The sequence below is a fragment of the Leucoraja erinacea genome, chromosome 34 (assembly GCF_028641065.1).
Source record: "Leucoraja erinacea ecotype New England chromosome 34, Leri_hhj_1, whole genome shotgun sequence".
NCBI classification, from domain to species: domain Eukaryota; kingdom Metazoa; phylum Chordata; class Chondrichthyes; order Rajiformes; family Rajidae; genus Leucoraja; species Leucoraja erinaceus.
Genome location: NC_073410.1, coordinates 3,495,678 through 3,519,173, shown reverse-complemented (window position 1 = coordinate 3,519,173; position 23,496 = coordinate 3,495,678). Strand labels below are relative to the sequence as shown.

The 23,496-nt window shown below is 39.3% G+C and overlaps 1 protein-coding gene across 7 annotated transcripts in view; it reads right to left on the bottom strand.

The window, feature by feature from the left end:
- dlg5a (discs, large homolog 5a (Drosophila)) overlaps positions 1-23,496 on the bottom strand; it is a 104,409-nt gene that overhangs the window by 11,064 nt on the left and 69,849 nt on the right. For 4 of the 7 annotated variants that reach the window (XM_055661672.1, XM_055661673.1, XM_055661676.1 and 1 more), the window contains 14 exons: positions 22,250-22,403; positions 21,524-21,634; positions 20,743-20,873; positions 20,551-20,652; positions 17,122-17,278; positions 15,454-15,531; positions 13,414-13,576; positions 11,885-12,024; positions 10,645-10,809; positions 7,859-8,042; positions 5,975-6,123; positions 5,310-5,480; positions 3,298-3,488; positions 571-714 (listed from right to left, as the gene is read on the bottom strand). In XM_055661672.1, coding sequence (XP_055517647.1) covers positions 571-714; positions 3,298-3,488; positions 5,310-5,480; positions 5,975-6,123; positions 7,859-8,042; positions 10,645-10,809; positions 11,885-12,024; positions 13,414-13,576; positions 15,454-15,531; positions 17,122-17,278; positions 20,551-20,652; positions 20,743-20,873; positions 21,524-21,634; positions 22,250-22,403 — 2,040 coding nt within the window. The remainder of the gene's footprint in view (positions 1-570; positions 715-3,297; positions 3,489-5,309; positions 5,481-5,974; positions 6,124-7,858; positions 8,043-10,644; positions 10,810-11,884; positions 12,025-13,413; positions 13,577-15,453; positions 15,532-17,121; positions 17,279-20,550; positions 20,653-20,742; positions 20,874-21,523; positions 21,635-22,249; positions 22,404-23,496) is intronic. The other 3 variants (XM_055661674.1, XM_055661678.1, XM_055661679.1) reach the window with 1 other exon arrangement.

Here is a 23,496-nt window from a genome sequence, read left to right as displayed (position 1 = left end):
AACTGCTAATGTTCTCCATTCTATCCAATAACTAATTCCTGGAGATATTGGAATAAAAGGAAAATTCATCCTTATGGAATTCACAAATCACAACCAAAAATTCTGGGATTGGGAATAAAAATTAGCTCTGATGAAATTTATCCAAAAAAAAGGAAATGAATACAAAATTTATGTTTGCCAAACTTCCAGAATCGGGTAGGGAAAGTTAAATACAAAGTTAAATGTGCAAATGAGAGAATAAAAACATGATACAGGCAGTTTTCTAGGAATGCAACGCTCCCCGTAACATGGGGGTTGCCTGTACATGAATTTAGAATTTCCTCCTGTTTATGAAGCTAAGTATCCTATTTTATAACTTCCATTGATATTTGATGGTGACAAGACAGGTTTAGAAATAGAAGATATTGTTAATGGTAGATAATGCACTTACCTGAACATTCACAATTCTTTTCTATAATCTTTTCAAGAAAAAACCCAGTGATTAATTATTCATATTTCAATAAATCTCCCAAATAAGCTCAGTGACGTCCAAACATTAACATTAAAAACTTAACATTAAATTAAACTTACCTAATGGACATCTGCAGAACTTTCCTGGGGAATCTTTGACCAGCATGTCTTTCACAGCATCTACCAGTGGTCCCAGGATGAGCACGGGCCTTGGGGAAGTGCATTCTACTTTCTGCACTCTTTGATATGCCAAACTTCCAGAATCTAGCAGGGAAAATTAATCACAACATCCACTTAACATTGAAACACAATGGCTGCCAGATAAATCCTCACTGGATTTAGTAAATAAAGCAGAACAGGCTGTTGAACATCTTGGTAATTAATAAGATAATTATATAATAACGGTTTAAAAAGATGCATTTGCCAGCTATTGCAAATGGCTACTCACAGAAACAGACAAGAGAGAATTACGAGTTTGGTTAATTGTTAAATAAATTGTTAAAAAAAAATTGCAAAGGAGATGACAAATGTTCTTGTATTTCAGTGATGTCTACAAGTTATAACGGTGCCTGATTGCATGATGGAGCTGAATTAACATGTACAGTTGAAGGAACAAATTACAAACACATCGTGGATCACATTTTTTGATGGTGTCAATTCATGTCGTTTACATTGCTGTCAGTTTCCCCAATTATGTAAAACAGAAATAACTGTGTGAAGATTTTTTTAACAAGAGTGACAATTCTGAATTCTGATTGCATGCGATTTTATATAAGGTGGGGAACTACTGAGAAGTTCACACTGGTACTAACACCAATTGGTAAAATCAGGGGTGACATCCTATAACTTGAATCAAAGAAGCTATGTATCAGATTAAAAAGCAAGAACGCAGAGGATTTATTTTGATGCTACATATTACACTAGACAAGATAGGTCAGGTAAATGCCTAGCTGAAGAACTGATGCTGGATTGAGGGCTTGAAACCTTTGGACACTTGACCAAAAAGTAAGATCCAGTGGGATGCAGAGGAACATCACCATTTTGATCTAAAATCGGCTTGGTGGTAGGAAACAGAGAATAATAACGGAGGCTTTTGTCGTGCAATTGGAAGCCTGCAGTCAATGGTGTGCTGCAGGGATCAGTGTTTGGATCCCTTGCTGTAATGCATTTCGTTGTCTCTGTACTGTACACTGACAATGACAATTAAATTGAATCTGAATCTGAATCTGGGGATGTTGATGATATGGAAAATAGTGCCTGAGAGATGGTGGAGGCAAGTACTCTCACACTATGCAAGTACTATTTAGATAGGCATGTAATCAAGATCTTCATAATCTGTACAAACACATATACATTGATTAATTAATGTTCCTGCTATTAGAATTAAATGTTTCAAGCTCAGACAAATTTGCACCAGTGCTAGCAAGAACATTTATTTAGATTGCAGTGTAGATTAAGGGTGGAACAAGGTTCTTTGGCCTTTTGAGTGTGCTGAAACAGCAATCCCCGCACACTTACACTATCCTGCACACATTAGGGACAATTTAGTTATACCAAGCCAATCAACCTACAAACCTATATACCTTCGGCATGAGGGAAGAAAGCGAAGATCCCGGAGAAAACCCACGCAGGTCATGGGGAGAAAATACAAACTCCACGCAGACAGAACCCATAGGCAGGATCGAACCCGGGTCTCTGACGCTGTAAGGCAGCAACTGTACCGTTGTGTCACCGTGCCACCAATATGCTGTTAATTTTGTGCTGATACAAGCAGTAGCATTGGGGACCAGTAAAGTTTCAAACTAATTCTCAGATGTTTTAAATGCAAGTACTGTCTCATGTATCTCAGTGACACCGATTACAATTTTAATATGTTATAGAACTTGGGCTAAAAATGACGTGTAGTTTGCCTTATCTTTGGGATACAATACAATACCTTGCTGTATTAATTCATAACATTTCAGAAAGCAATTACTGCTGTTACTTTCTCACAATGCTAATCCTGTGCCAGGAGAGGTTTGTGGATGTACATAACCATGTGTGCATAGAATTCTCATCACAGGAGATAAAAGGGTGCAATCTGCTGTATAATTGACCATTTAACTGTCCTCCAAATTTTGTTGCAAGCAGATGATAAAGTTAATGAAAACATTACACCATACATAAAGCACTGAAAATTTATTTTCACCAATTCTAGTTTTGAATCAATGGATCCCACAGAACGTTGAAGTTCAATTTTGGAAATGTCTATTTGCAGTCTGCTAGCACAAACAGGATTTAATATGTACAAATCTACCTTGCTTTAAAACAGAAATATATGAATTAGACACATATTTAGACCAATCAGCCCCTCAAGCCTGCTTTACCCTTTAATAAGATCACGCCTGATCTGATTGTAAACTCAAAAAGTTACCAATCCGTGTTCTTCAGAGATGTTGCCTGACCTGCTGAGTTACTCCAGCATTTTGTGTCTTTTTTATTTGGATAACAATATTTTATTTTCCTCTGCCAAATGAAAAATTTCCCATTTTCCACACTTTAATAATTTAGTTGTCTACACAGTGGTCAACCACCTTACATTCTTGTCACAACTTCCTATCCTACCTGTGTTTGTGTCACCAGTTCAACAATATTACTTGTTGATTGCTTTCAAACTGCTGGTCAGTGTCAAACCCAAATTACCACAGATAGTAAATTGTCCTCCAGTTATTTGGGGAGCTTGCCAACCAACAGCTCTCAGAAGCTGGATTTTTTCCAATCATTTTAAATATCTTTTAAATCCAGCCACTTCATGCTCTTTTAATTTGTTATTGATGAATGATTTCTTACTGAAATTGAACAAAATACCTTCCAACAGAGGGATGGAATCAGTGCTTATGGCATCAAGCGCCAGCATCTCCTTTCCATCTTTTGAATTGTTCCTTTTGTGTTTTTGCTTTCGCCGAAAAAATGATCTTCTGGCTGCTGCTGATAGAGTCTTAACATTTTCGTCCCTGACCTCAGACATGCTGTGTCTTCTGCAGAATTCCTGGTCCATCCTGGAAGAAATACACAATTAATAGCCTGCCTATTTAAAAAAAAAAATTAAAAGAACTCTACCTACCGAGCAATAGTGATTGCAAAGACACACAAATGCACTCATTATTTATGTAGTTTAAACAGTACAGTGTGGACAAACAAAGTAGAAAGTTTAGGTGAAGTAAGGTGAAATAATTCATTGCATTCTTTACATGAAGGCATATGTAGATCTGGATACTACCAAGAACTAGTCTGCTGTTTTCAGATTGAATACAATTCAACTGGCTGGTGCCGTCTGCGATGGCAGTCTCGCTAACAGTCTGTCTGTCTTTTCATATTTTTTGTTATTTTTAGTGTATTTTAAAAGTATGTGTTAATGTTCTCTGATTTGTTTTATGTGGGGGGTGGCGGAGGTGCTCGGGGGAACTTGTTGTTCAACTCGTACCTTGCCGGAGATGTGATTGTTTTCCAGATCGTATCGCCGGTCGCTCTGCGGCCGAACATCATGGAGCTGGTGGCCTTGCTCAAGACTGACTTTGAGCCTCACCACGGGGCCGTGGACTTACCATTGGAGCCTGCGATCCCTTGCCTGGGATCGACATTCCAACCGCAGCCTACGGATTTCAACATCGAAGAGCTCGCAATCTCGGGTAGAAAGTGATGTCGGGAAGCTCCAATCCACACGAGGTTCGACCAGCTTCGACCCAGGGTCCGTTCGTCCGGCGCGGAGGAGCTGTGATCCCCCCCCCCCCCCCCCCCCCCCGATGCGGGAGCTTGATCGCCCCGAAACGGAGGGCTCGACCGCTGGCTGTGATAGTCAAGATCGCCCCGACAACGGACGGTTCGAGTGCCCCGACCGCGGGTGAACAAAGAAGGGAAGAAGATTTAACTTATTTTGCTTTCCATCACAGTGAGGAATGTGGGGGAGTCGCTGTGGTGAATGCTCATGTTAAAAATGTATTTGGGTGTCTTGGTGGTCTTTATTGGTATGACTGTATGGCAAATCAAATTCCTCATATGTTGCAAAACATACTTGGCTAATAAATTACTATTATGATTATGATGATTTCTCCTTCCATGTTAGAATTTAATAGATTGAGATTTTCGAGAGAAATGTTGGCAAACCACATTGAACTCCTGACAAGTTGCTCCTTAAACATCAGAAATAAGAATTCCCTGGAATTCCCAAAAGATGCTTGGCAGCAATTTACTGACATTAAACAAATCACTAAATCCTATGGTGGAGCACCAACTTTATACAATGTCGCAGCAGATGGGTAATCTGTCCACTGAACCTGTGCTAGATTAGACATAGCCAATGTTCTGCCAATCCATTTCAATGGAGAGGAAGTAAGTGTGGGGAGCTCACTGCTGCCACATGAGTTCAAGTGAGAAATGGCAACTCTGACTATGCAAAATGCCTTGGTACTTATTGAAGCACCAGCCGAGAACATATGCTCACCTTGAATACAACATTCAGAGATGTTCACTGACAATGATGTAGAGTAGACAATCTTACAGAAAGCACTAATGTCAGATGGTTTATTTTCTCCTTAAAAGCCCAAGAGTTACCCATGTGCAATGCTTACTTTAAAATATCTGTGGCAAAATGCAGCAGCTTTCTCATTCATTACATTCAGTGTGCTTTTTATAAATATGTTTATTACATAGAAACATAGAAATTAGGTGCAGGAGTAGGCCATTCGGCCCTTCGAGCCTGCACCGCCATTCAATATGATCATGGCTGATCATCCAACTCAGTATCCCGTACCTGCCTTCTCTCCATACCCCCTGATCCCCTTAGCCACAAGGGCAAATGAGACCGAGATCCATATGCTTACATGTATTTGCTGGGGATGTGCCCTCTTTCAAGTTTCTGAGCGTTTTCATCCAATTGCCAGGTCATCCAGTAACCAAAGTTTCCTTGTGGCAGAGTGTCATCAACATACAGAATATCATCCTTCTTAAAACTTAGATCTTGTTCTACTTCTGCAACTCGATCGTAAAGTGCTCTAGGAGACGAGGCAGAGGAAAATCCAATGAAACCCGAACAAACACAATCAATGAGCAATTCGCTGAAAAATAATCTTCATGCGTTGAAACCAGTTGTACAATGCTCTAAAAGCATCAGATGGCTGAATATCGAGTTAAGTGCCATGTTACATCAGCATTCGCGTCTTTTAGAAAAAAACATACATTTCAGTAAAGCATAGGACCTGAAAAATCACACAAAAATACCTAAAGAGTATACAAATTTTTCTCAACATTAAAAGTGGTGACATTAAATACTGTTCTCTGAAACAACATTATGCCATATGCTTGTAATATGCATCACTGGTATTTATGGTGTCTAGTTCTGCTGATGTATCACCATACATTTCGCTGTATGTCGACTGTGTTAAGTTATTGATCTCAATGCTGTATTTTGTTCACTGTCCCCAGATACTACACAACCTAAAGTTCACATCCACTGAGTTGGACTTTAAAGGGCCACTTCAAAGGGTACCTGATATAGAATCCGTCTCCAGCTTCATCCCTGATCCTGTTGAATTCCTCTATCTTATACTGAGCCTTCACCGAGATCGACTCTGTGGGCTTCAGCATTTCAACATAGGCCTGCTCTGCCGTTACATTTCGCATATCAACACCATTGTACTGTAATAAAAAGGAAAGCGACAACTAATAAAATCATGAAACAAAATTGACTTCAACCTCAAAACAGTAAACAGGACTTTTAAAATTACAATTACACAAGCCTAGTTTCTCTGGAAAACCACATATTTTGTCATTTTGTAATTTTTAATTGAAAAAGGTTGTTGAAAATTAGGTTTAAAGCCAAGTGGAGGAAAGTTTGTGCAATTTGTATAGCATTGTTGCCCGAATTCATTGCCCTATTCTTTGCAATCGACAAGAAAGATACGTGAGTAAATCCAATGACTGTAATATTTTAACCAAAGATGAAAAGTTTTATTTTCTGAACTTGTATAATTTTAAATTGAAGCAAAAGTGTACAGGGAAAGAAAATGCTAGAGAAAGACTATTATGGATTGTAAAATGACCGACAAACAACATTCAATAAATCAGGTTTAATGCTTCCCAGCAAAACCTTTGAACAACATTTCTCATCAAAGCTTTTGAGCATCAGAAGCATAATTCAGGCAATATGTTAGCAACACGCTTTGCTTTCCATCCTTCATACTTTCACAATTATTGCAGTAATAAAAATAATATTTACCGCACCATTTCAGGTGAATATAAACTGAAAGGAGCAACTGAGAGATTTTGGGTGCACAAATGTTCCAAGCTTTTCACGGAGTTAAATGATCATATAAAACAATCCGTGATATAACTGAAACTTCCATGCAGCTGAAATTATCATATTGACCATTAAAGGATGAATGAGCATGCAGTTGTCCAACCATTGATAAGTATGTGGAAATTAGGATAATTAAATAAATTACTAGTAGCTAAAGTTTGTGAGCCAAATATTATTCAAAATGCTGTCACAGTTTTCAAAAGTATTTCAGTAAATTACTAAGTACTTAAAAAACAGATTAAGACAAGTTTAGAGTCTGCATATTAAGTGAATACAAAAATATTGTTTTTGTAAAATACAGGGATGGGTGAGAGAAGGGCGAAGAGGAGGAAGTAAGGTCTTACTGCCTTCCTGTGGATTGCACCGATACATGCACTGATCAGGTAGATAAGGTGGTCAAAAAGGCTTTTGACACATTAGCCTTCTTCAGTCTGTCTGACCCGCTGAGTTACTCCAGCTTTTTGTGTCTATCTTCGGTTTACACAGCAACTGCAGTTCCTTCCTACACTGACAGATTTTTTAGATCCAGCTGGCATGTCACATTTGAAAGCTGGCACAGCCGTTGGTACTTCCAATGTGTCAGCCTACATTCCCATAGTCATGTTTAAAATGAAACTTGAACTTCAAACCTTCAGATTTGGAACCAAGTATGCCACCAACTGAGCCTTGACTGACACATTGCAACCTGATGCTAATTATTTCAGCAAAGGCTTGTAATCAGAATTTGCCTTGCATATTAGTTGACGACGTGAATGTATAAACATGTCACAAAGGCCAGGATATGTGACCAGAAGCAGCATAGAAATTGGCATCCTTTGGTGAAGCAGTAACCTCTCTCTGTAAGTGACTACTTAGCAAACACATTTCTGAAGACTGGACCTGTCTTCACTCCCTGAATACAATAGTAATTTGTAAGAATTTTTTTTAAATTTTTTGCGTATTGCATGCACAAACATAGATCGCTGCTGGTAATGGATGTAATTCTCGGCAAACTATGGGCAATAACAAAATGCAGAACATCAGAGTACACAAGTGCCTCACTGCCATGGGGTCCACCTGCAGTATTGATCTCACCTCCAGCAGCTTATCTCCAGTTACCAGTCCATCGGGGCCTTTAGCCGGGCTGTCATCTTCAACCTTTACCACAAACACTCCGTACAGATTCCCTCCACAAATCTGGATCCCCAGATCCATCTGTGTCTTCTTCAGGAATAGAAATCTTGGCTCAAAAGTTTGATTGGTTGAATCAATAGACCTCCTGTTGAATTAAAAATGGTGAATATATACATCCGTAGATGAATATTGATAATTGCATGAGAAATTAACAAAAATATGTGCAAAGACATGCTGGTACTTTAAATTATGACATATCCATTCCCTATTCTTCAATTTACCTTCATATCGGATACCAGACCTAAAGTTTTTAAAAACGATTTTTGCCCAATGTTACATCAATAGAGATTCTCTTGAGAATTATTTTGCATTCCTTATAAAATTTCCTTCACTATCTAAGATAATGGCTCCTTATTGCTGTAAAGACAGCATGCCTCAATAGTGATTACTCTGATTGATTTTCCATTCATTTGGTCTTTGCACCGAGCCAAATTGTACAGTACAACTCTGATAATTCAGCACGTTTGATGCCAGACTAGCAGAATTCTGGATGTTTCTCCTTTCCGACCTCAAATAGGGAGGCGAGTGGACAAAGAAAGGTAGCTCAGCAAACAGGACCCACCCTGGGTCAGTTTAAAGTGAGCTTTGGAAAGGGAGGCTGCAAACTTCACCAGATGAGCCAAATGCCAAAATATCGAATAGATTTCTGGAGTTTTACTGTACTTTCTTACCGCTGTCACAACTATGAACACAGACATCAACTCTTGGCCTTCCCTGATCTCTGTGGATCACCCTGTTGCTAGAATAAGTCGCCACGTCATCTTACGGTCATGTTCATGTAATAATGAATACATTGATTCTTGAGAAGACACTTCCTTCCTCACTGATTTCGTAATCTTTTGAACCCTAAAGAATGTGGCCCCTGGTTGTGCATGGAGGCAGTTTCTGGGATCAATAGCCTTGCTGCTGTAGTCAAATGTAGGGGGCAGCAGGCAGCAGTAGAGTTGCTGCCTTACAGCGCTTTGAGCGCTGGAGACCAGAGTTTGATCCCAACAATTGGAGCTGTCTGAACGGAGTTTGCATGACCCCCCCCCCACCGTGACCGCAAGGGTTTTCTCCGAGATCTTTTGTTTCCTCCCAAACTCCAAAGACTTTGTGTGTGTGCGTAAATTGTCCCTCGTGTGTGTAGGATAGTGTAAATGTGCGAGGATCGCTGGCCAGCACAGACTCGGTGGGCCGAAGGGTCTGTTTCCACGCTGTATCTCTGAAACTAAAACTTATCAAAATGAGATTGGACAGCAGGATTCAATCGGACTCGGGCATCACTGATAAACCATAAAAAAACATTCACATCATCAACATTTAAATGCCTTGTGTGAGATCAGCTAGATAAATACCAGCACTCCAAAGCAACATGACGGACCAGGGAAAGTCTCCTGAATATTGAAGCAGCCTTAGTTATTTAAATTTTAGGGTTGCCGAGTGAAGTGATAGACATCTAACCACCAAACATAAATCTACAACAACATAAAGGGTAATCATGATGGACTCCAAATTCTTAGCTGTAAAAATAAACCCAATTGCAAATCTTAACACCAAGTCATTTAACAGTGCACCATGTTTACATTATTCATTCTATTTTCACATCTTAAGGATAAGGGGAAATCCTTTAAAACCGAGATGAGGAGAACTTTTTTTACACAGAGAGTGGTGAATCTCTGGAACTCTCTGCCACAGAGGGTAGTTGAGGCCAGTTCATTGGCTATATTTAAGAGGGAGTTAGATGTGGCCCTTGTGGCTAAGGGGATCAGAGGGTATGGAGAGAAGGCAGGTACGGGATACTGAGTTGGATGATCAGCCATGATCATATTGAATGGCGGTGCAGGCTCGAAGGGCCGAATGGCCTACTCCTGCACCTAATTTCTATGTTTCTATGTTTCTATTTTAGGCTGCACTAAATATTCTCAATTCTATGGATAAAAATATGGAAAGTACTCAGCAATATTTTGGAAATTCACTTTTGAAGCAGTAATAGTTTTGAAGACATTATTTATTTTCCGTTCAATATGTTAAATTGAACCACTCTCTTCAGAGTGGCAGAATTATAGAAAGAGTGGGTGGTCTACATAACGAGGTTGTGAATAAAAAATCGAGTGAAAACTCAAAAGCTTTAAGGGGCTGTCCCACTTTCACGAGGTAATTCACAAATTCTCCCGAGTTTTCCCCTGATTCAAACTCGCAGAATGTTCGTAACGAGTCCCTAGGAGGCCGTAGATATATCGTAGCGGCTCGTCAGGGCGTTTTTTCCAGCCCGATGAAAAAGGTCCACAAGTAAAAAAAAGTCGGGATGAAAAATATTGCAACTTTTTACTCGTAGTTAGTTTGTAGGCAGAACGTAGTAGGCCGTGACGGTAGTCGTAGGTACTCGTAGCTCGTCAGCTGGACAGAGAAAAAATGGTGAGTGAAAAAAAAAAGCTTAAGTCAACATCAGCACGTGACCTCTGTCACTCCAGTTCGTGAGTATATTTGTGGAAGTTCAAAGGAGTTTGCAAATTACCAAAATCTTGATTTTTTTTTTTTTTAGGTCAGTTAAACTCAGCAGATGCTTTGGAATAAGTCGTGAAAGTGGGACAGGCCCTTTACATTGTAATTTTAGATGCAATCAAAGATTTCTGCATTATTACTGCTTCATTGAACTTCATTGACTTCACTCATTGTGGTGTAAAAAGGCTCTGTTGACAACTGACCTTATCGAGTTGCGTGGACTAGTGGTTGGGGTAGTTTGCTTTGACGGGGGTGTAATTGTCCCTTCGTCCTGCTCACTCACAGCATCAATAATCGAGTGATTGTCAGGCGTTGTTGCTCCACTGCCGTGGGGAGTTGAATGATTGCTTATTGGATCCAATCGAGAACTAGTAAACACAGATCACATAGTTAGGAGACGCAAGAGACTGCCGATCCTGCAATCTTGGGCAGAAGTCCAACAGCTCGAGGGAATCAAAGAGTCAGGTTGGTTGGACAAATTGATCGCAATCCAAAACATTGTTAGTCAATTTCCCTCCAGAGATGCTGTCCGACTCGCCGAGTCCCTTCATTAATTTGTTTTTGCACACAATGAGGAACTGATTCACATGCAGTTATTGAAAACCGCTTTCAGAACAGCACATTTATCAAGCTTGCTTGTATTATCAAACAGATTTAATAGACCAATATAATCTGATCTATCAATTAGCAACACAGCTACTAGAAACTGCAGACAATATTGTTAATTTGCCACCACTAATACACTGCTAATGTTTCTCAAATTTCTGTGGGGACCATTGAAAAATTGGCAACTGCTATTTTGGTTATTTAATATTAAAATAGGATTCAATATCACCTTGCAAACAAGAGAATGAGCAAACAATGAATTGTTTAATTAAGGAAAACCTACTCTGCTCCTTTGGTCCCATTGAAATATGAAATGGACCCAAGATAGTGTCATACAGCGTGGAAACAGGGCGTTCAGCCCAACCTGCCCTGCCGACCAAGATGTCCACTTACACTAGTCCCACTTGCCCGCGTGCAGCCCATATCTCTCTAAACCTTTCCTATCCATGTGTCCATGTCCAAATGTATTTAAAATGAAGTTATAGTATCTGCCTCATTATCACCTTTGGCAGCTCGTTCCATATACTCACCTGTGTGGGAAAATTGTCCCTCAGAGTCTAAATTAAATATTTCCCTTCTCACCTTAAACCAATGTCATCTGGTTCTTGCGTCCCCTACTCTCAGTAAAATACTCTGTACATCTACCTATGTAGTCCCCTTCATGATCTTGTACACCCCTATAAAAAATCACACTCTGCCTCCTGTGTTCCAATGGGAGTATTCATTTAGTCTTGAAATGTTTACTGAACACATTAAGTTCAATCATTAACAATAATATACTGAGCTACTGAAAGACATCAGTCCATAAGTTCTAATTTGTACTGTTGCGGGTCTCACCTGGAGCGAGAATGGTTTCCCAGTTGATACATGTGAGGGTTATATTGTGCCAAGATGGTGATAGTTTCGCAAGGCTCCGTTTGTCCGATAATTAACCGAGCCTGCTGCTCTGTGGCATTCCTCAAATTAATACCGTTATACTGTGAAAATATATTAATACATCATTTACCTAAATATTCAACATCACAAATGAATACTTTCTTAAACATTCTAATGCAGGGGTGGGGAAGAAGGGAAGAACGCATGGGGAACAAAAAAAAAGCATGAAAAAGGCAGAAGAAAGTGAAAGAAAGCATTTTTTGAACATATTTTGTGTATTCAGGGTTCATGAAGTACTTTCTAGGCAATGAATTACTTTTCACCTGAAGAAAACAAAAATGTACACCAGCCACAAACAATAATGCTATAAATGATCCAGGAACCTATTTGAGTTAGTTAGTCAAAGTTGACCACAAATATAGGAAGCTCACTATATAAGTATATGGAAGCATGTATGTCCATGTTGACAAGCAGTCTCTCCGTTTTCTCTCTCCGTTAAAGCACAACCGTATCCTTTACTTAGTGAAGCCCAACTTGGAACCATGATCTCTAGATCTGACTCGCATGTGACAGTGCTACACTGAATCAAGCCAACACATTACTAGTATGAACAATGTCACGGCATAGTGTATATGGAAGGACAATTCTGCTGTGCAGTGGCAGTTACTTCACATCCTTGGCCAATGCAATAAAGCAATATCAATGCCTGAAGGTGGAGGAAACAGCGATGGTGAAACTCTAATTGGAAAACATAATAAAAGTAATTACAGGGATACAAAAGTGCAATAATACGGGACAGGCTGAGCTGGGAGAAGAATCGGGTGGATTTCAGGTCAAACCCTTTCCTGACATATACAGAATTAAGAGGACCCTATTTCAAGAAACATTGCAAAGTAAATTAATTAGTATAAACAGCATATATTATTATTTGACAGACGGAGAATTAATGTACATTTGGATATACACAAAATGCTGGAGTGAATCTCTGGAACTCGGCCACAGGGTAGTTGAGGCCAGTTCTCTGGCTATAGAGAGAGTTAGATGTGGCCCTTGTGGCTGATCAGGGGGTATGTCAAGAAGGCAGGTTCGGGATACTGAGACATATACAGCCAATCATATTGAATGGGACCCTATTTCGAAAGAAAACTACTCCTGCAAAAGTATGTTTTATTTGAGTATATAGAAGGGGTAAAGTGCGATGTCTAAATGACGATCTCTTCTTTCGAAATACAGTGTGGGTGAACTGGCCAGGTGATACTAACGTTCACACATTGCAGCAATCAGCCTCCACAACCCCATGTTGTGACTGACATGAGTCCAATGAACAAAAATGCAAGACATCTCTGCCTAAAGTAATGGAAATAATTCCAATTGACTGAACTGTATTCGATTGGATGTTCAGTGTGCTGATGACACCATTTGCACTGTGAAATTTGAATAAATAACAACTTATGTAAGATATGTTCCTTATTAACACAAGAATGTTTTACCTCAAGTAATTGGTCACCGTATTCAAGTCCTGCTTGATGAGCGATGCTTCCACCAATTACTTTTGAAACAAAAATGCCTCCATTTTCTCCACAAACAATGGAGATTCCAAGGGGCTCAGCTCCTTTCTGTACTGTAACATGACGGGGTTCATGTAGGTACGGCCTTTAAAACAAAATCACTTTATAAGTGGTGCAGTTGTTGAGATCTGCAGATACGATACTTAATTAAATGAGGCAAAATAAATTCTGCATAGATTCTGTTTTTAAACTCAGGAAATTGGACAGGTACTGAAAATTGGGGATCTAATCTGTTCCAAGCAGACATTTGTGTATGCAAGTGAATCGGACACAGAAGGGCAAATGGTTAACAGTTCTGTCACTGTGACCGCGTTGGATCCAAGTGGAGACCTGTACTGCCCAGAGTTTATCCTTTTGTCACTAGCATTGAACACTAATGACAGAAAAACACACAAAGGTCTGGAGGCATTCAGTGGCAATTGTATGATCTGCTGAGTTCCTCCAGCACTTTTCAAGATTTCACCATCTCCAGTCTCTACTCGTGATAGAATTGTCAGCAAGTTGGATTCTGCCTCCAAATTTTATTTCACTGAAGCAAATGGATCACCGCGACCAATTATTTAATATGCCACGCAATACCAACAAGAAGTGATTTTCTTGACATTTTTCCAGTGATCATTCTTACATTTTATTAAGCACACATGCAAATATTCATTAATGCATAGACCCTGGAATATATTTTGTATTTGGCCAGGTTTCTTACAGTTTGAGCACAAGGCAAAGTGAACAGAATGCATACTGCAAAGTACACTAGCATCATAATTCAAGGAATATAGGGCTATAAATGTCTCACGATGTTGGTATCTATCCTGACAGCAACCGAAAAGGTATACAAGAAATTTGCATTGCACAATTTTCCAGTGCAATTAATTTTATTTGTGATATGTACATCTAAATCAACATTGCATAACTAGCTTAGCATTGCAAACACTTTGCTTTTCCACTAATATTGCATTCTCAAATTCCTCCTGGAGGATCAATACCTGAGCTAACTAATGTAGTGCAAATTATTAACGGTGGAATCCCATTGTTACAAAATTCTGAGAAATTTGAGGGAAAAGTGGGAAGGTCTAGGATCAGAGGGCACAACCTTAGAATAAAAGGACCTAACTTTAAAAAAGGAGATGAGGAGGGTGATATATCTGTGAAATTTGTTGCAACAGACAGCTGTGGAGGCTTAATCATAGGGCATTTTAACAGCGGAGATTGCCAGATTCATTTGGGTGTCAAGAGTTATAGGGAGAATGGGGTTGAGAGGGAAAGATAGATCAGCCATGATCCATCGCGGAATAGACTTGATGGGCAAGATTGGCTTAATACTGCTCCAATTACATGAAATATATGAAAATACGTGTTTCCATTGTTGATTCCATTTTTTTATTTCCATAAACATACTGGTAGACTCCTATAATGGTGGCTTCTATAATGGTGTAACTCCTATAATGGTGGCTTCTTATCTCATACTTTGCTAACCTGACAATTCTTCCACATGTAATCACAAATAAAATCTTGCTCAAGTGCTACATGCATTGCTAACGTTAGGGGTCAGAATAATTGGGTTAAACACAGTCATAAACAATATTGTTTTAGCAGTACAACACACCGGTGTTTTATTGACCATTCTAACTTGTTCTTCTCTACAATATATTTCTATTCACTACTTATACGACAAACTCTAATCATTGTTGCAATTGGAGAAATACTGTGATTTCTAAAGTCAGACGCCACTTGACATAACATGGCAGAAGTTACTTTTCATTTTTTGCCACTGAGATTTAATTAGCTGCTGCCAGGCATACTAGGGTAACTTAAACACTTCTCAGCCTTGGAGAGATTAAAGCTGCCATGCAAGAGCTCCCAGACACAAAAAGCAATAATTATAAAATAGGAAGTGACACACATAAGGAAATCAAGAATTACAAACAGGAAAGCAGAAAGCAAGCTAATTTTTAACAGGCCAACCTCAGACTCCGAAGTGATGAGAATCGAGGCCTAGCAGTGAGAGGAATTCTCAGAAAGGATCTATTACGGAAAAGGTATCTAAAAAGGGTCAGAATTAGACAAAAAGATTCGAAGAGAAAGTTATCAGGAAGTTTGAAAATGTCCTCTTTTAAAGTAAGGTACTAGAGTACAAAACAGTGAAAACACTTCAAAGTTAAAAACTTTTCAAAGTTTCGAAGTTGTTCAATAAAATCAATTAGTACCAACATAATTGTGAAGTTATGCTCCAAGCCTCCTTAGGAATAAAAAAACTCAAAGTTTAAATACAAATGGCTATCTCTATTAACTCTGCTTTTCCGAATCAGAACTCAACTGACAATGTTACCATGGAATTGAGGCAGGAATATAAATGTAAGCTTTAAAAATTAGATGATATTTGTAACAACATTCTTAATTAGTCTGGTTTCATTTAAATTTGCATTATTTGAATTATTAGCATATTGCAACCATTACTTTACATTCTGTATCTATGCTATCAAAATGGTCATACCTATGATTCAATCATTTTCTGCAATTTAGAAATAATGTTAAGGTTCCAAATATTCTGTTAGCCTAGATTAATATATTTCAATAATAAGTAACAAACCCAATATTAACAGTGCTGTGTTTTTAACAATTTACAACGCTTACAAGTATTTTGACCCATCAGCTGCAATTGAAGAAGATAGTTCAGTCAATGTAGAATTACTACAACCATAAAGCCACACATTTGTTCTCAAACGCCATTGCTTCACTGTAGTTTGATCTTTCAATGTCACATATACTTTGTTTTCCCTGGGCATAGGTTTAAAGGTGAGGGGAAGGATTTTCTGAAAGGAAGGGAGGAAGGATATTCATCTTGTCAGATTGATGGAAAATTTGTGCTTTTCGGGCAGATCTTGTTATTTCTCTTAAATGTTATATTGTCAGCTATGAATAACTACTTTTCATTTACTTTTTTTGAAAAAATGAACATGTTATGAATTCTGATCTTTCTAAAGGCATCATGGCAAGCGGGACAATACCATTTTTAATATAATGTAAATTGTAAATATTTAAATATGCCTTAATTTGAATTATTTCTACTTTTACTTTTAAATGTTAATAAGAAATGTTTTAGGCATGGATTGCTTAATCTAAATTCCTAAATGGACACTGACCAGTAATCACCAATTCCATTATTAATCTATTTGTTTTAATGGAATACCATCAGAAAGCTTGGCCCTCACCACGAGGCACATACCATCTCACCATTGACAGGGGTGCAGCGGTAGGATTGCTGCCGTACAGTGGCAGAGACACAGGTTTGATCCTGACAAGGGGTGATGTCTGCACGGAGTTTGCACATTCTCCCCGTGACCCTCGTGGGGTTTCTACGGGTACTTCAGTTTCCACCCACACTCCATAGACGTACAGGTTTGTAAGTTAATTGGCTTTGGTAAAATTGTAAATTGTCCATTGTGTGTAGCATAGGGTTAGTGTGCGGGTATCGCTGGTCGGTGTGGGCCAGGTGAGCTGAAGGGCCTGTTTCCATGCTGTATCTCTAAACTAAACTAATATTAAGACAACTGACCAATTTATAAATAATACAACAGAAGGAAAGCGACAGAACTAAAGAGATTCTATACAAATATGACATGCTGCCCATACCTGTCCTTCCTGTAATCTCCAGTTGACACAGGGCTGATGGAGATCTTAGTGAGAGAAGAAATTGAACTCTGTGATTGGCTGCTGCCGAATGAAGAAGTTTCTAGATTCATGGGTGACTGCGGAGGTGTAATCAAACTCGGACTGCTTCTCTCAGAACCTGATTGAAAACATATCAAAGTGAAAGAGGGTAATGCAGAAAAACTCCTCTGTAAAACTGACGCACCCAATTGCATTTTTTTTTGAGGAGTATTTGATTTAATCTGAAACGCGTCTCCAGTATCAAGTCATTGATGGAAATTTTTGAAAAAAATATCACTGCCATCAATCAGCCAGCTTGCCCAGACTGTTCATGACAGCATGCAACAAACCTCCATGAACGTTGACAGGCATCCTGTCAAATTTTACAGCTCTGCTCCAGAGAAGCTCATACAACAGAAACTGTTTCAGTATGCCAAAATCTTAATGCAGTGTAGTCCCCTAGTTTATTTCTAGTTGAGACAGATACAGGAGATTTGCTATACATGAATATAGCCTTCTGTTGAGATTCCTCTGCCCTCCTCTCTCACTCTTTCTCGAAACCACCCTATTTTGCATGCCCCCACTAATTCTGCCAGTCATACAGCGTTTCATGGAGAATAACTACCACTGCACCAATTATAGAGTGTAGGAAGGAACTGCAGGTGCTGGTTTACACCAAAGGTAGACACAAAAAGCTAGAGTAACTCAGCAGGTCAGGCAGCTTCTCTGGAGAGAAGGAATAGGTGATGTTTTGGGTCGTGACCCTTCTTCAGATTGAGAGTTGGAGGAAAGAGAAACGAGAGATATGGATGTTGATGTAGAGAGATATAGAACAAATGAATTAAAAATATGCAAAAAGGTAAAGACCAAGAAAAATGTCCAGTGTTAGCTGTGTGTGGTTAGGTGTTAACGAGTTATACAGACTATGAAACTCACCTGGACGACAGTGAAACTAATACAACGACTAGGATGGGGGAGGGACAGAGAGAGGGGGTGCAAGGGTTACCCTAGAGTGCCTTATCTTTAAACCATGACAATACCCCATCATCATCTACCATAACACACCCGTCTTCAAAAACAAAATCTAGAAAGCACCAAACAACCAGCAAAATGCCAATTGAAATCACAGCCCGACCTGCAACCTGCAAGTCAATGGGCGAGGTTTTCAGTGTGCAAAAAGCCAACTAATCAGACAGTTACCACAGCAACATCATAATGTACATAAAAAGAAAGGGCAAGTGGAGCTTTGCATTTAATTGGAAACCAAAACGATTATAAAATACTCGCAAAATTGTCTCATTCCTTTTACACACTGGCATTTACAACCATTTACAACTTGTAGAGTTCAAATATGTGATTTAAGTGAATAAGATTTCTAAATTTACTCACTGACAGACAGTACAAGGTGCATTGTTCTCCTGTCAGAGGGGCAAATTTATTCGCCACTAAAAAGCCTGACTAGCGACTTGGTTCAGTTTTCATGCCCAGACCGAAACCAAACAAGGAACAAAATGAGTAACTAAGTGGATAGTGCTGACCTCACCCAGTAGGTCAGGTGGCAACTCAAGAGAACATGGATAGGCGACCTTTTAGGTCAGGATTTCTTCAGACTGATTGTAGTCAGGGAGGGAGGAAGAGAGAGAAAGCTAGGAGAGATAGGACAAAGTCTGGCAAGGTATCAAACTTTACCCCCAGCACCCTTCCAGCTTTCTCTCTCCCCCCCCCCCCACCCCCCCCCCCCCCCCCCCCCCCCCCCCCCCCAAGAAGTGTCCCGACCTGAACCCTCGCCCCCCCCCCCCCCCCCCCCCCCCCCCCACTACAATCTGTCTGAAGAAGTGTCCCGACCTGAAACCTCGCTTATCCATAGAAACATAGAAAATAGGTGCAGGAATAGGCCATTCGGCCCTTCGAGCCTGCACTGCCATTCAATATGATTATGGCTGATCATCCAACTCAGTATCCTGTACCTGCCTTCTCTCCATACCCCCTGATCCCTTTAGCCACAAGGGCCACATCTAACTCCCTCTTAAATATAGCCAATGAACTGTGGTCTCAACTACCTTCTGTTACAGAGAATTCCACAGATTCACCACTCGTGTGTAAAAAATGATTTTCTCATCTCGGTCCTAAAAGATTTCCCCCTTAACCTTAAACTGTGACCCCTTGTTCTGGACTTCCCCAACATCGGGAATAATCTTCCTGCATCTAGCATAATCTTCCTGCATCTAGGCACCATGTCCTCCAGATATGCTGCCCGACCAGCTATGTTACTCAAGCACTTTCTGTCCTTTGTGGAAAATCAGCATTTACGGTTCCTTGTCTAGAAATATATCCTCTCAATAATAACTGTTTTTACAGTTGACAACAAAAACATACTACAAATACCTAAAATAATCTACCCACAATAGCTCAACTTTTTTATGCAGTGTGCAAGAAAATTTGTCTCTTACTTCTCATAATCATAATCATTCTTTATTAGCCAAATATGTTTTGCAACATACGAGGAATTTGATTTGCCATACAATCATACTAATAAAAAGCAGCCGGTATTAATTATTCTGGTACAGATATAAATAAAACTATTAAAAATCAAATGGAATTTGGCTAACAGAATCTCAACTGGAATCCATCTCCTGGGATGCTGTAAAAATATGAGCAAGATACCAGTTATATGTGAACTATTATTAAAGTAACCGTTCAAGAAGGAAAATCGAAGGTAGACAAAAATGCTGGAGATACTCAGCGGGTGCGGCAGCATCTATGAAGCGAAGGAAATAGGCAACGTTTCGGGCCGAAACCCTTCTTCAGGCTCGCACCCGCTGAGTTTCTCCAGCATTTTTGTCTACCATTAAAGTAACTTCTCAGCCGTTACGAGAGTTTACACACATTGAAAACTGCTGACATATAATTCAAGTAGCAAATAATTCAAATAGCAAATTTCCCAAGAAACAAAAAGTGGATTGTTATAAATAGTCACTGCAATATGCCGGCCCTGCAGAGTGCCCCTCACCCCCCATGGACTGTCTCCCTCGGATGGTCACGTCACACAGACACATCTGCACTTTAGTCTGTTTGAACTGTTTTGACTATTTTACTGTTGTTTTTACAAACCATGTTCTCGGGGTATCTAAATCTAAATCTAAATTTTATTAGTTATTTAAGTTATGACATCGGATGGAAGCTGCATACCAAATCTCATTGTGCTTATGTGCAATGACAATAAAATATATTATTATTATTATTATTATATTTTTCCACTACAAACCCTTCAACTGATGATGCTTACGACATGCTCAAGGTAACACATGCACCTTATTTCTAAATGCCTCCTTTCTGTGCTGTGGGGATATAGGGAAAAATGCAGGAAGAATATCAATTTGTGATCCTTTAATGAGTAGTGCAGAATATTACCTCTGTCAGAGCCTGTAGTCAATCGGGGATACCTTGTGTTGGAAGGGATTCGAATTCTTCCACTTTTACTGGGAGCAAAAGCCAGACTGCTTGACGAACCAGCTGAAAAAACAAAAGGTACAGTGAACATTCCTTTGCAAAGAAATCAGGCAGATCTAAAACAAGATCAAAAGTGCAGAAGTGAGGAATTACCTATACGTGCACTGGCTGGCAGAGATTGTGTTCCGTGTGGTGTTGTGCTTCTGGAAGACTTGGACAAATCACTTGAATGGTTGTGGTCTGGGCCGGTCAGATCCAGGCTGTGATGTGCATGATGCTGTGGGCTACACAAAACATTTTAGACTGTCATACTCAATTTAAAAAATATATATTGAATAAAATAGTGCATTAAAGGAGAGCTCTTAAAGAAATGCAGGAATAATAATTAACAATAAATGCATTAAACTGCCCTGTTGAAATTAAACAACCATTATTCTATTTCTTCATTTATTCTATTCCTTCACAGTTCATTATATTTCTTCAAAGTTGACACAATCTGCTACTTTCAGTTCCATTGACAAGCATATCTAGTCCATAAAAAAGCTCTTGCAGGCATCCTCAATATATCACTGGCCAGGCAATCTTCCTTCAGAGCCTCCATTGTAGTATATATTGCAAAAAACATCTTCCTTCAAGTAATGTCCCTTCAAAGCTGCAATTATCTACTTTCAAAAATGTACTCTTTGGATCTGCCTTCCCCATACCTCCTGGAAAAAAAGCCACTAAAGGCACAATGACAAGAATTCTTAAGATACTTAATTAGCTCTTTGTCACTGCAGGATATGAAAAGCCCTGCTTTACAGGAGAACCATTTTCAATGCTTGTTACCATGGCATCAGTTTAAAGCAGTTCCATAACATACATCATGTATTTAAATTTTTCAATGTCGGGTATAGGTGTAAAAATGATGTCTTTCAGAAGGATGTAATCTTACCTAAAACCTTCAAAGGTATGCATGGATTCTGGAAAGCAAATTGCACTCTGAGGTCTATGCCGAGTCCGTGGAGAACTAGGAAAGCTTTCAGTTGGTGAATGGTTCCTTGTTCTACATTAAACCGGACAAAAACAAACCATAAATAATCGAAGGATGTTTCTGACCCAATGAACAATACCAAAATCAGAATTTTCATATGAAGGAATCTATAATTTTGCATTTAAAACAAAATAGAAATTGTTATGTATTGCCTGGAACAATAACAACGTGTAAGTAATTTAACAGTGACTTATAAACATAATTTCATAAATGTTATTAAAAAAAAGAAATATAATAGAATTATATAAAAATATAATAGAAATATAATTGACTTTGTTGTTTTCACTACAACAGATGTGCAGAAAAAACTGCATAAGCTTCTCAACAGGGTCAGAGTACAATGATTAATATCGGTTTCCAGCCAATTACATCAAATCAAACTCAAATTCACAAATGATTATCTGGTTTAGCACTGTTATGTGCATAGGCCTAGTAACAGGTCTATCTGGACATATTGCAAGCATATATGTATACACATTAGGTGCAGCAAGTAGACCATGACAGCATTTTATTTATTTATATTTTTGTAAGTTGTCAAAGACCACTAGTTGGCTCAGCAGAGGAAAGGAATTTGGACTGGAATTTGAAATTGGAATTAGCTAACCAAGTGTGTTGGTTGATTAATACCTATGTTGTGGATGTGGATAGCACATCTGACTCGCCATGGAGGGGTAGTTGGTGCTGTGGACCATGCGACTGCGCACAGTGAAGAATGGAACATTTGGATTTCGCAGAACGGCTGTCACTGCTGGACAAGGTACAAAGCTCCTCTGTGCACTGCCTGCATTTAAAAGAGGGAAAATTAATTTAAATGGTCACACATACTAAAGGAGAACAATAATAGCCTCTCTATATCAGAAACTCATCTTCTGTAACATTCTGGTATCTATCCTTCACTTAAATGCCAGCATTTCCCTGCACAAATGCCACTGCTTGCAATTCTTTCATCGAAGAGAGGTTCTGAAATTGTTGGCATGGTCACTAGCTTATTCCAGACGGTCCCTTGAGGTCATGCTACCCATTGGCTTATAAGTTCATAGTTCATAAGTGATAAGAGCAGAGTTAGGCCATTTGGCCCATCATCTACTCCGCCATTCAATCATGACCTATCTATCTATCTGTCTGTCAACCCCATTCTCCTGCCTTCTCCCCACAACCCCAGACTCCTGCGGAAGAGCACAGTAAGTCCCCAGCAATTCTGCATGGAACCTGTCACAAAGTTATTGAGCTATTCAGCTCAGAAACAGATCCTTCCCCCAACCCAACAATACTGATGAAGTTGCTTCACACAGCTAGTCCCACTTGCCTGCACCTGCCCCATCTCTCCCCAGACTTCTGTGACCATTCACCTTATCTACGCTCCTCATAATTCCATTCATTTGAGTGGCAAGGAACTGCTATAAAGCAAGGAAAATGCATCTAATTTTCTTTCCATTTTTATTTAAAGCAACACGACCGCTTTAGTTTGGGTTTCATTTAAACAAGCCTAATGTGTTTTAAAAATCACTTAACTGAAAATAAATGTTTGCATGTTCGAACATTCAGAAAATGTTAGTTAAGCCCAGCTAGTTATCAACGATGCTACTCAACTCATCGTTTGCAGGCAGGGCTAATTCCCTCAATCTCTTCCCTCTCGATCCACATCATTCATTCCTGGAAGGTCCTTTCATCACCCAGGGCCTCACAATGTAGGAAAGGATGCTGCCATGAGCAGCATGATAGCCTCAGGAGATCAACATGGATTCATGCCAACATCATATCATAGATATGAGTCGGGTATGGAAGCTCACACTGACTGCAAAATCCCAGGCAATAGTTCAACTGACATTTAACCAATGATTCATAGGAACAGGGTTAACTCTTATGCCTGTGTA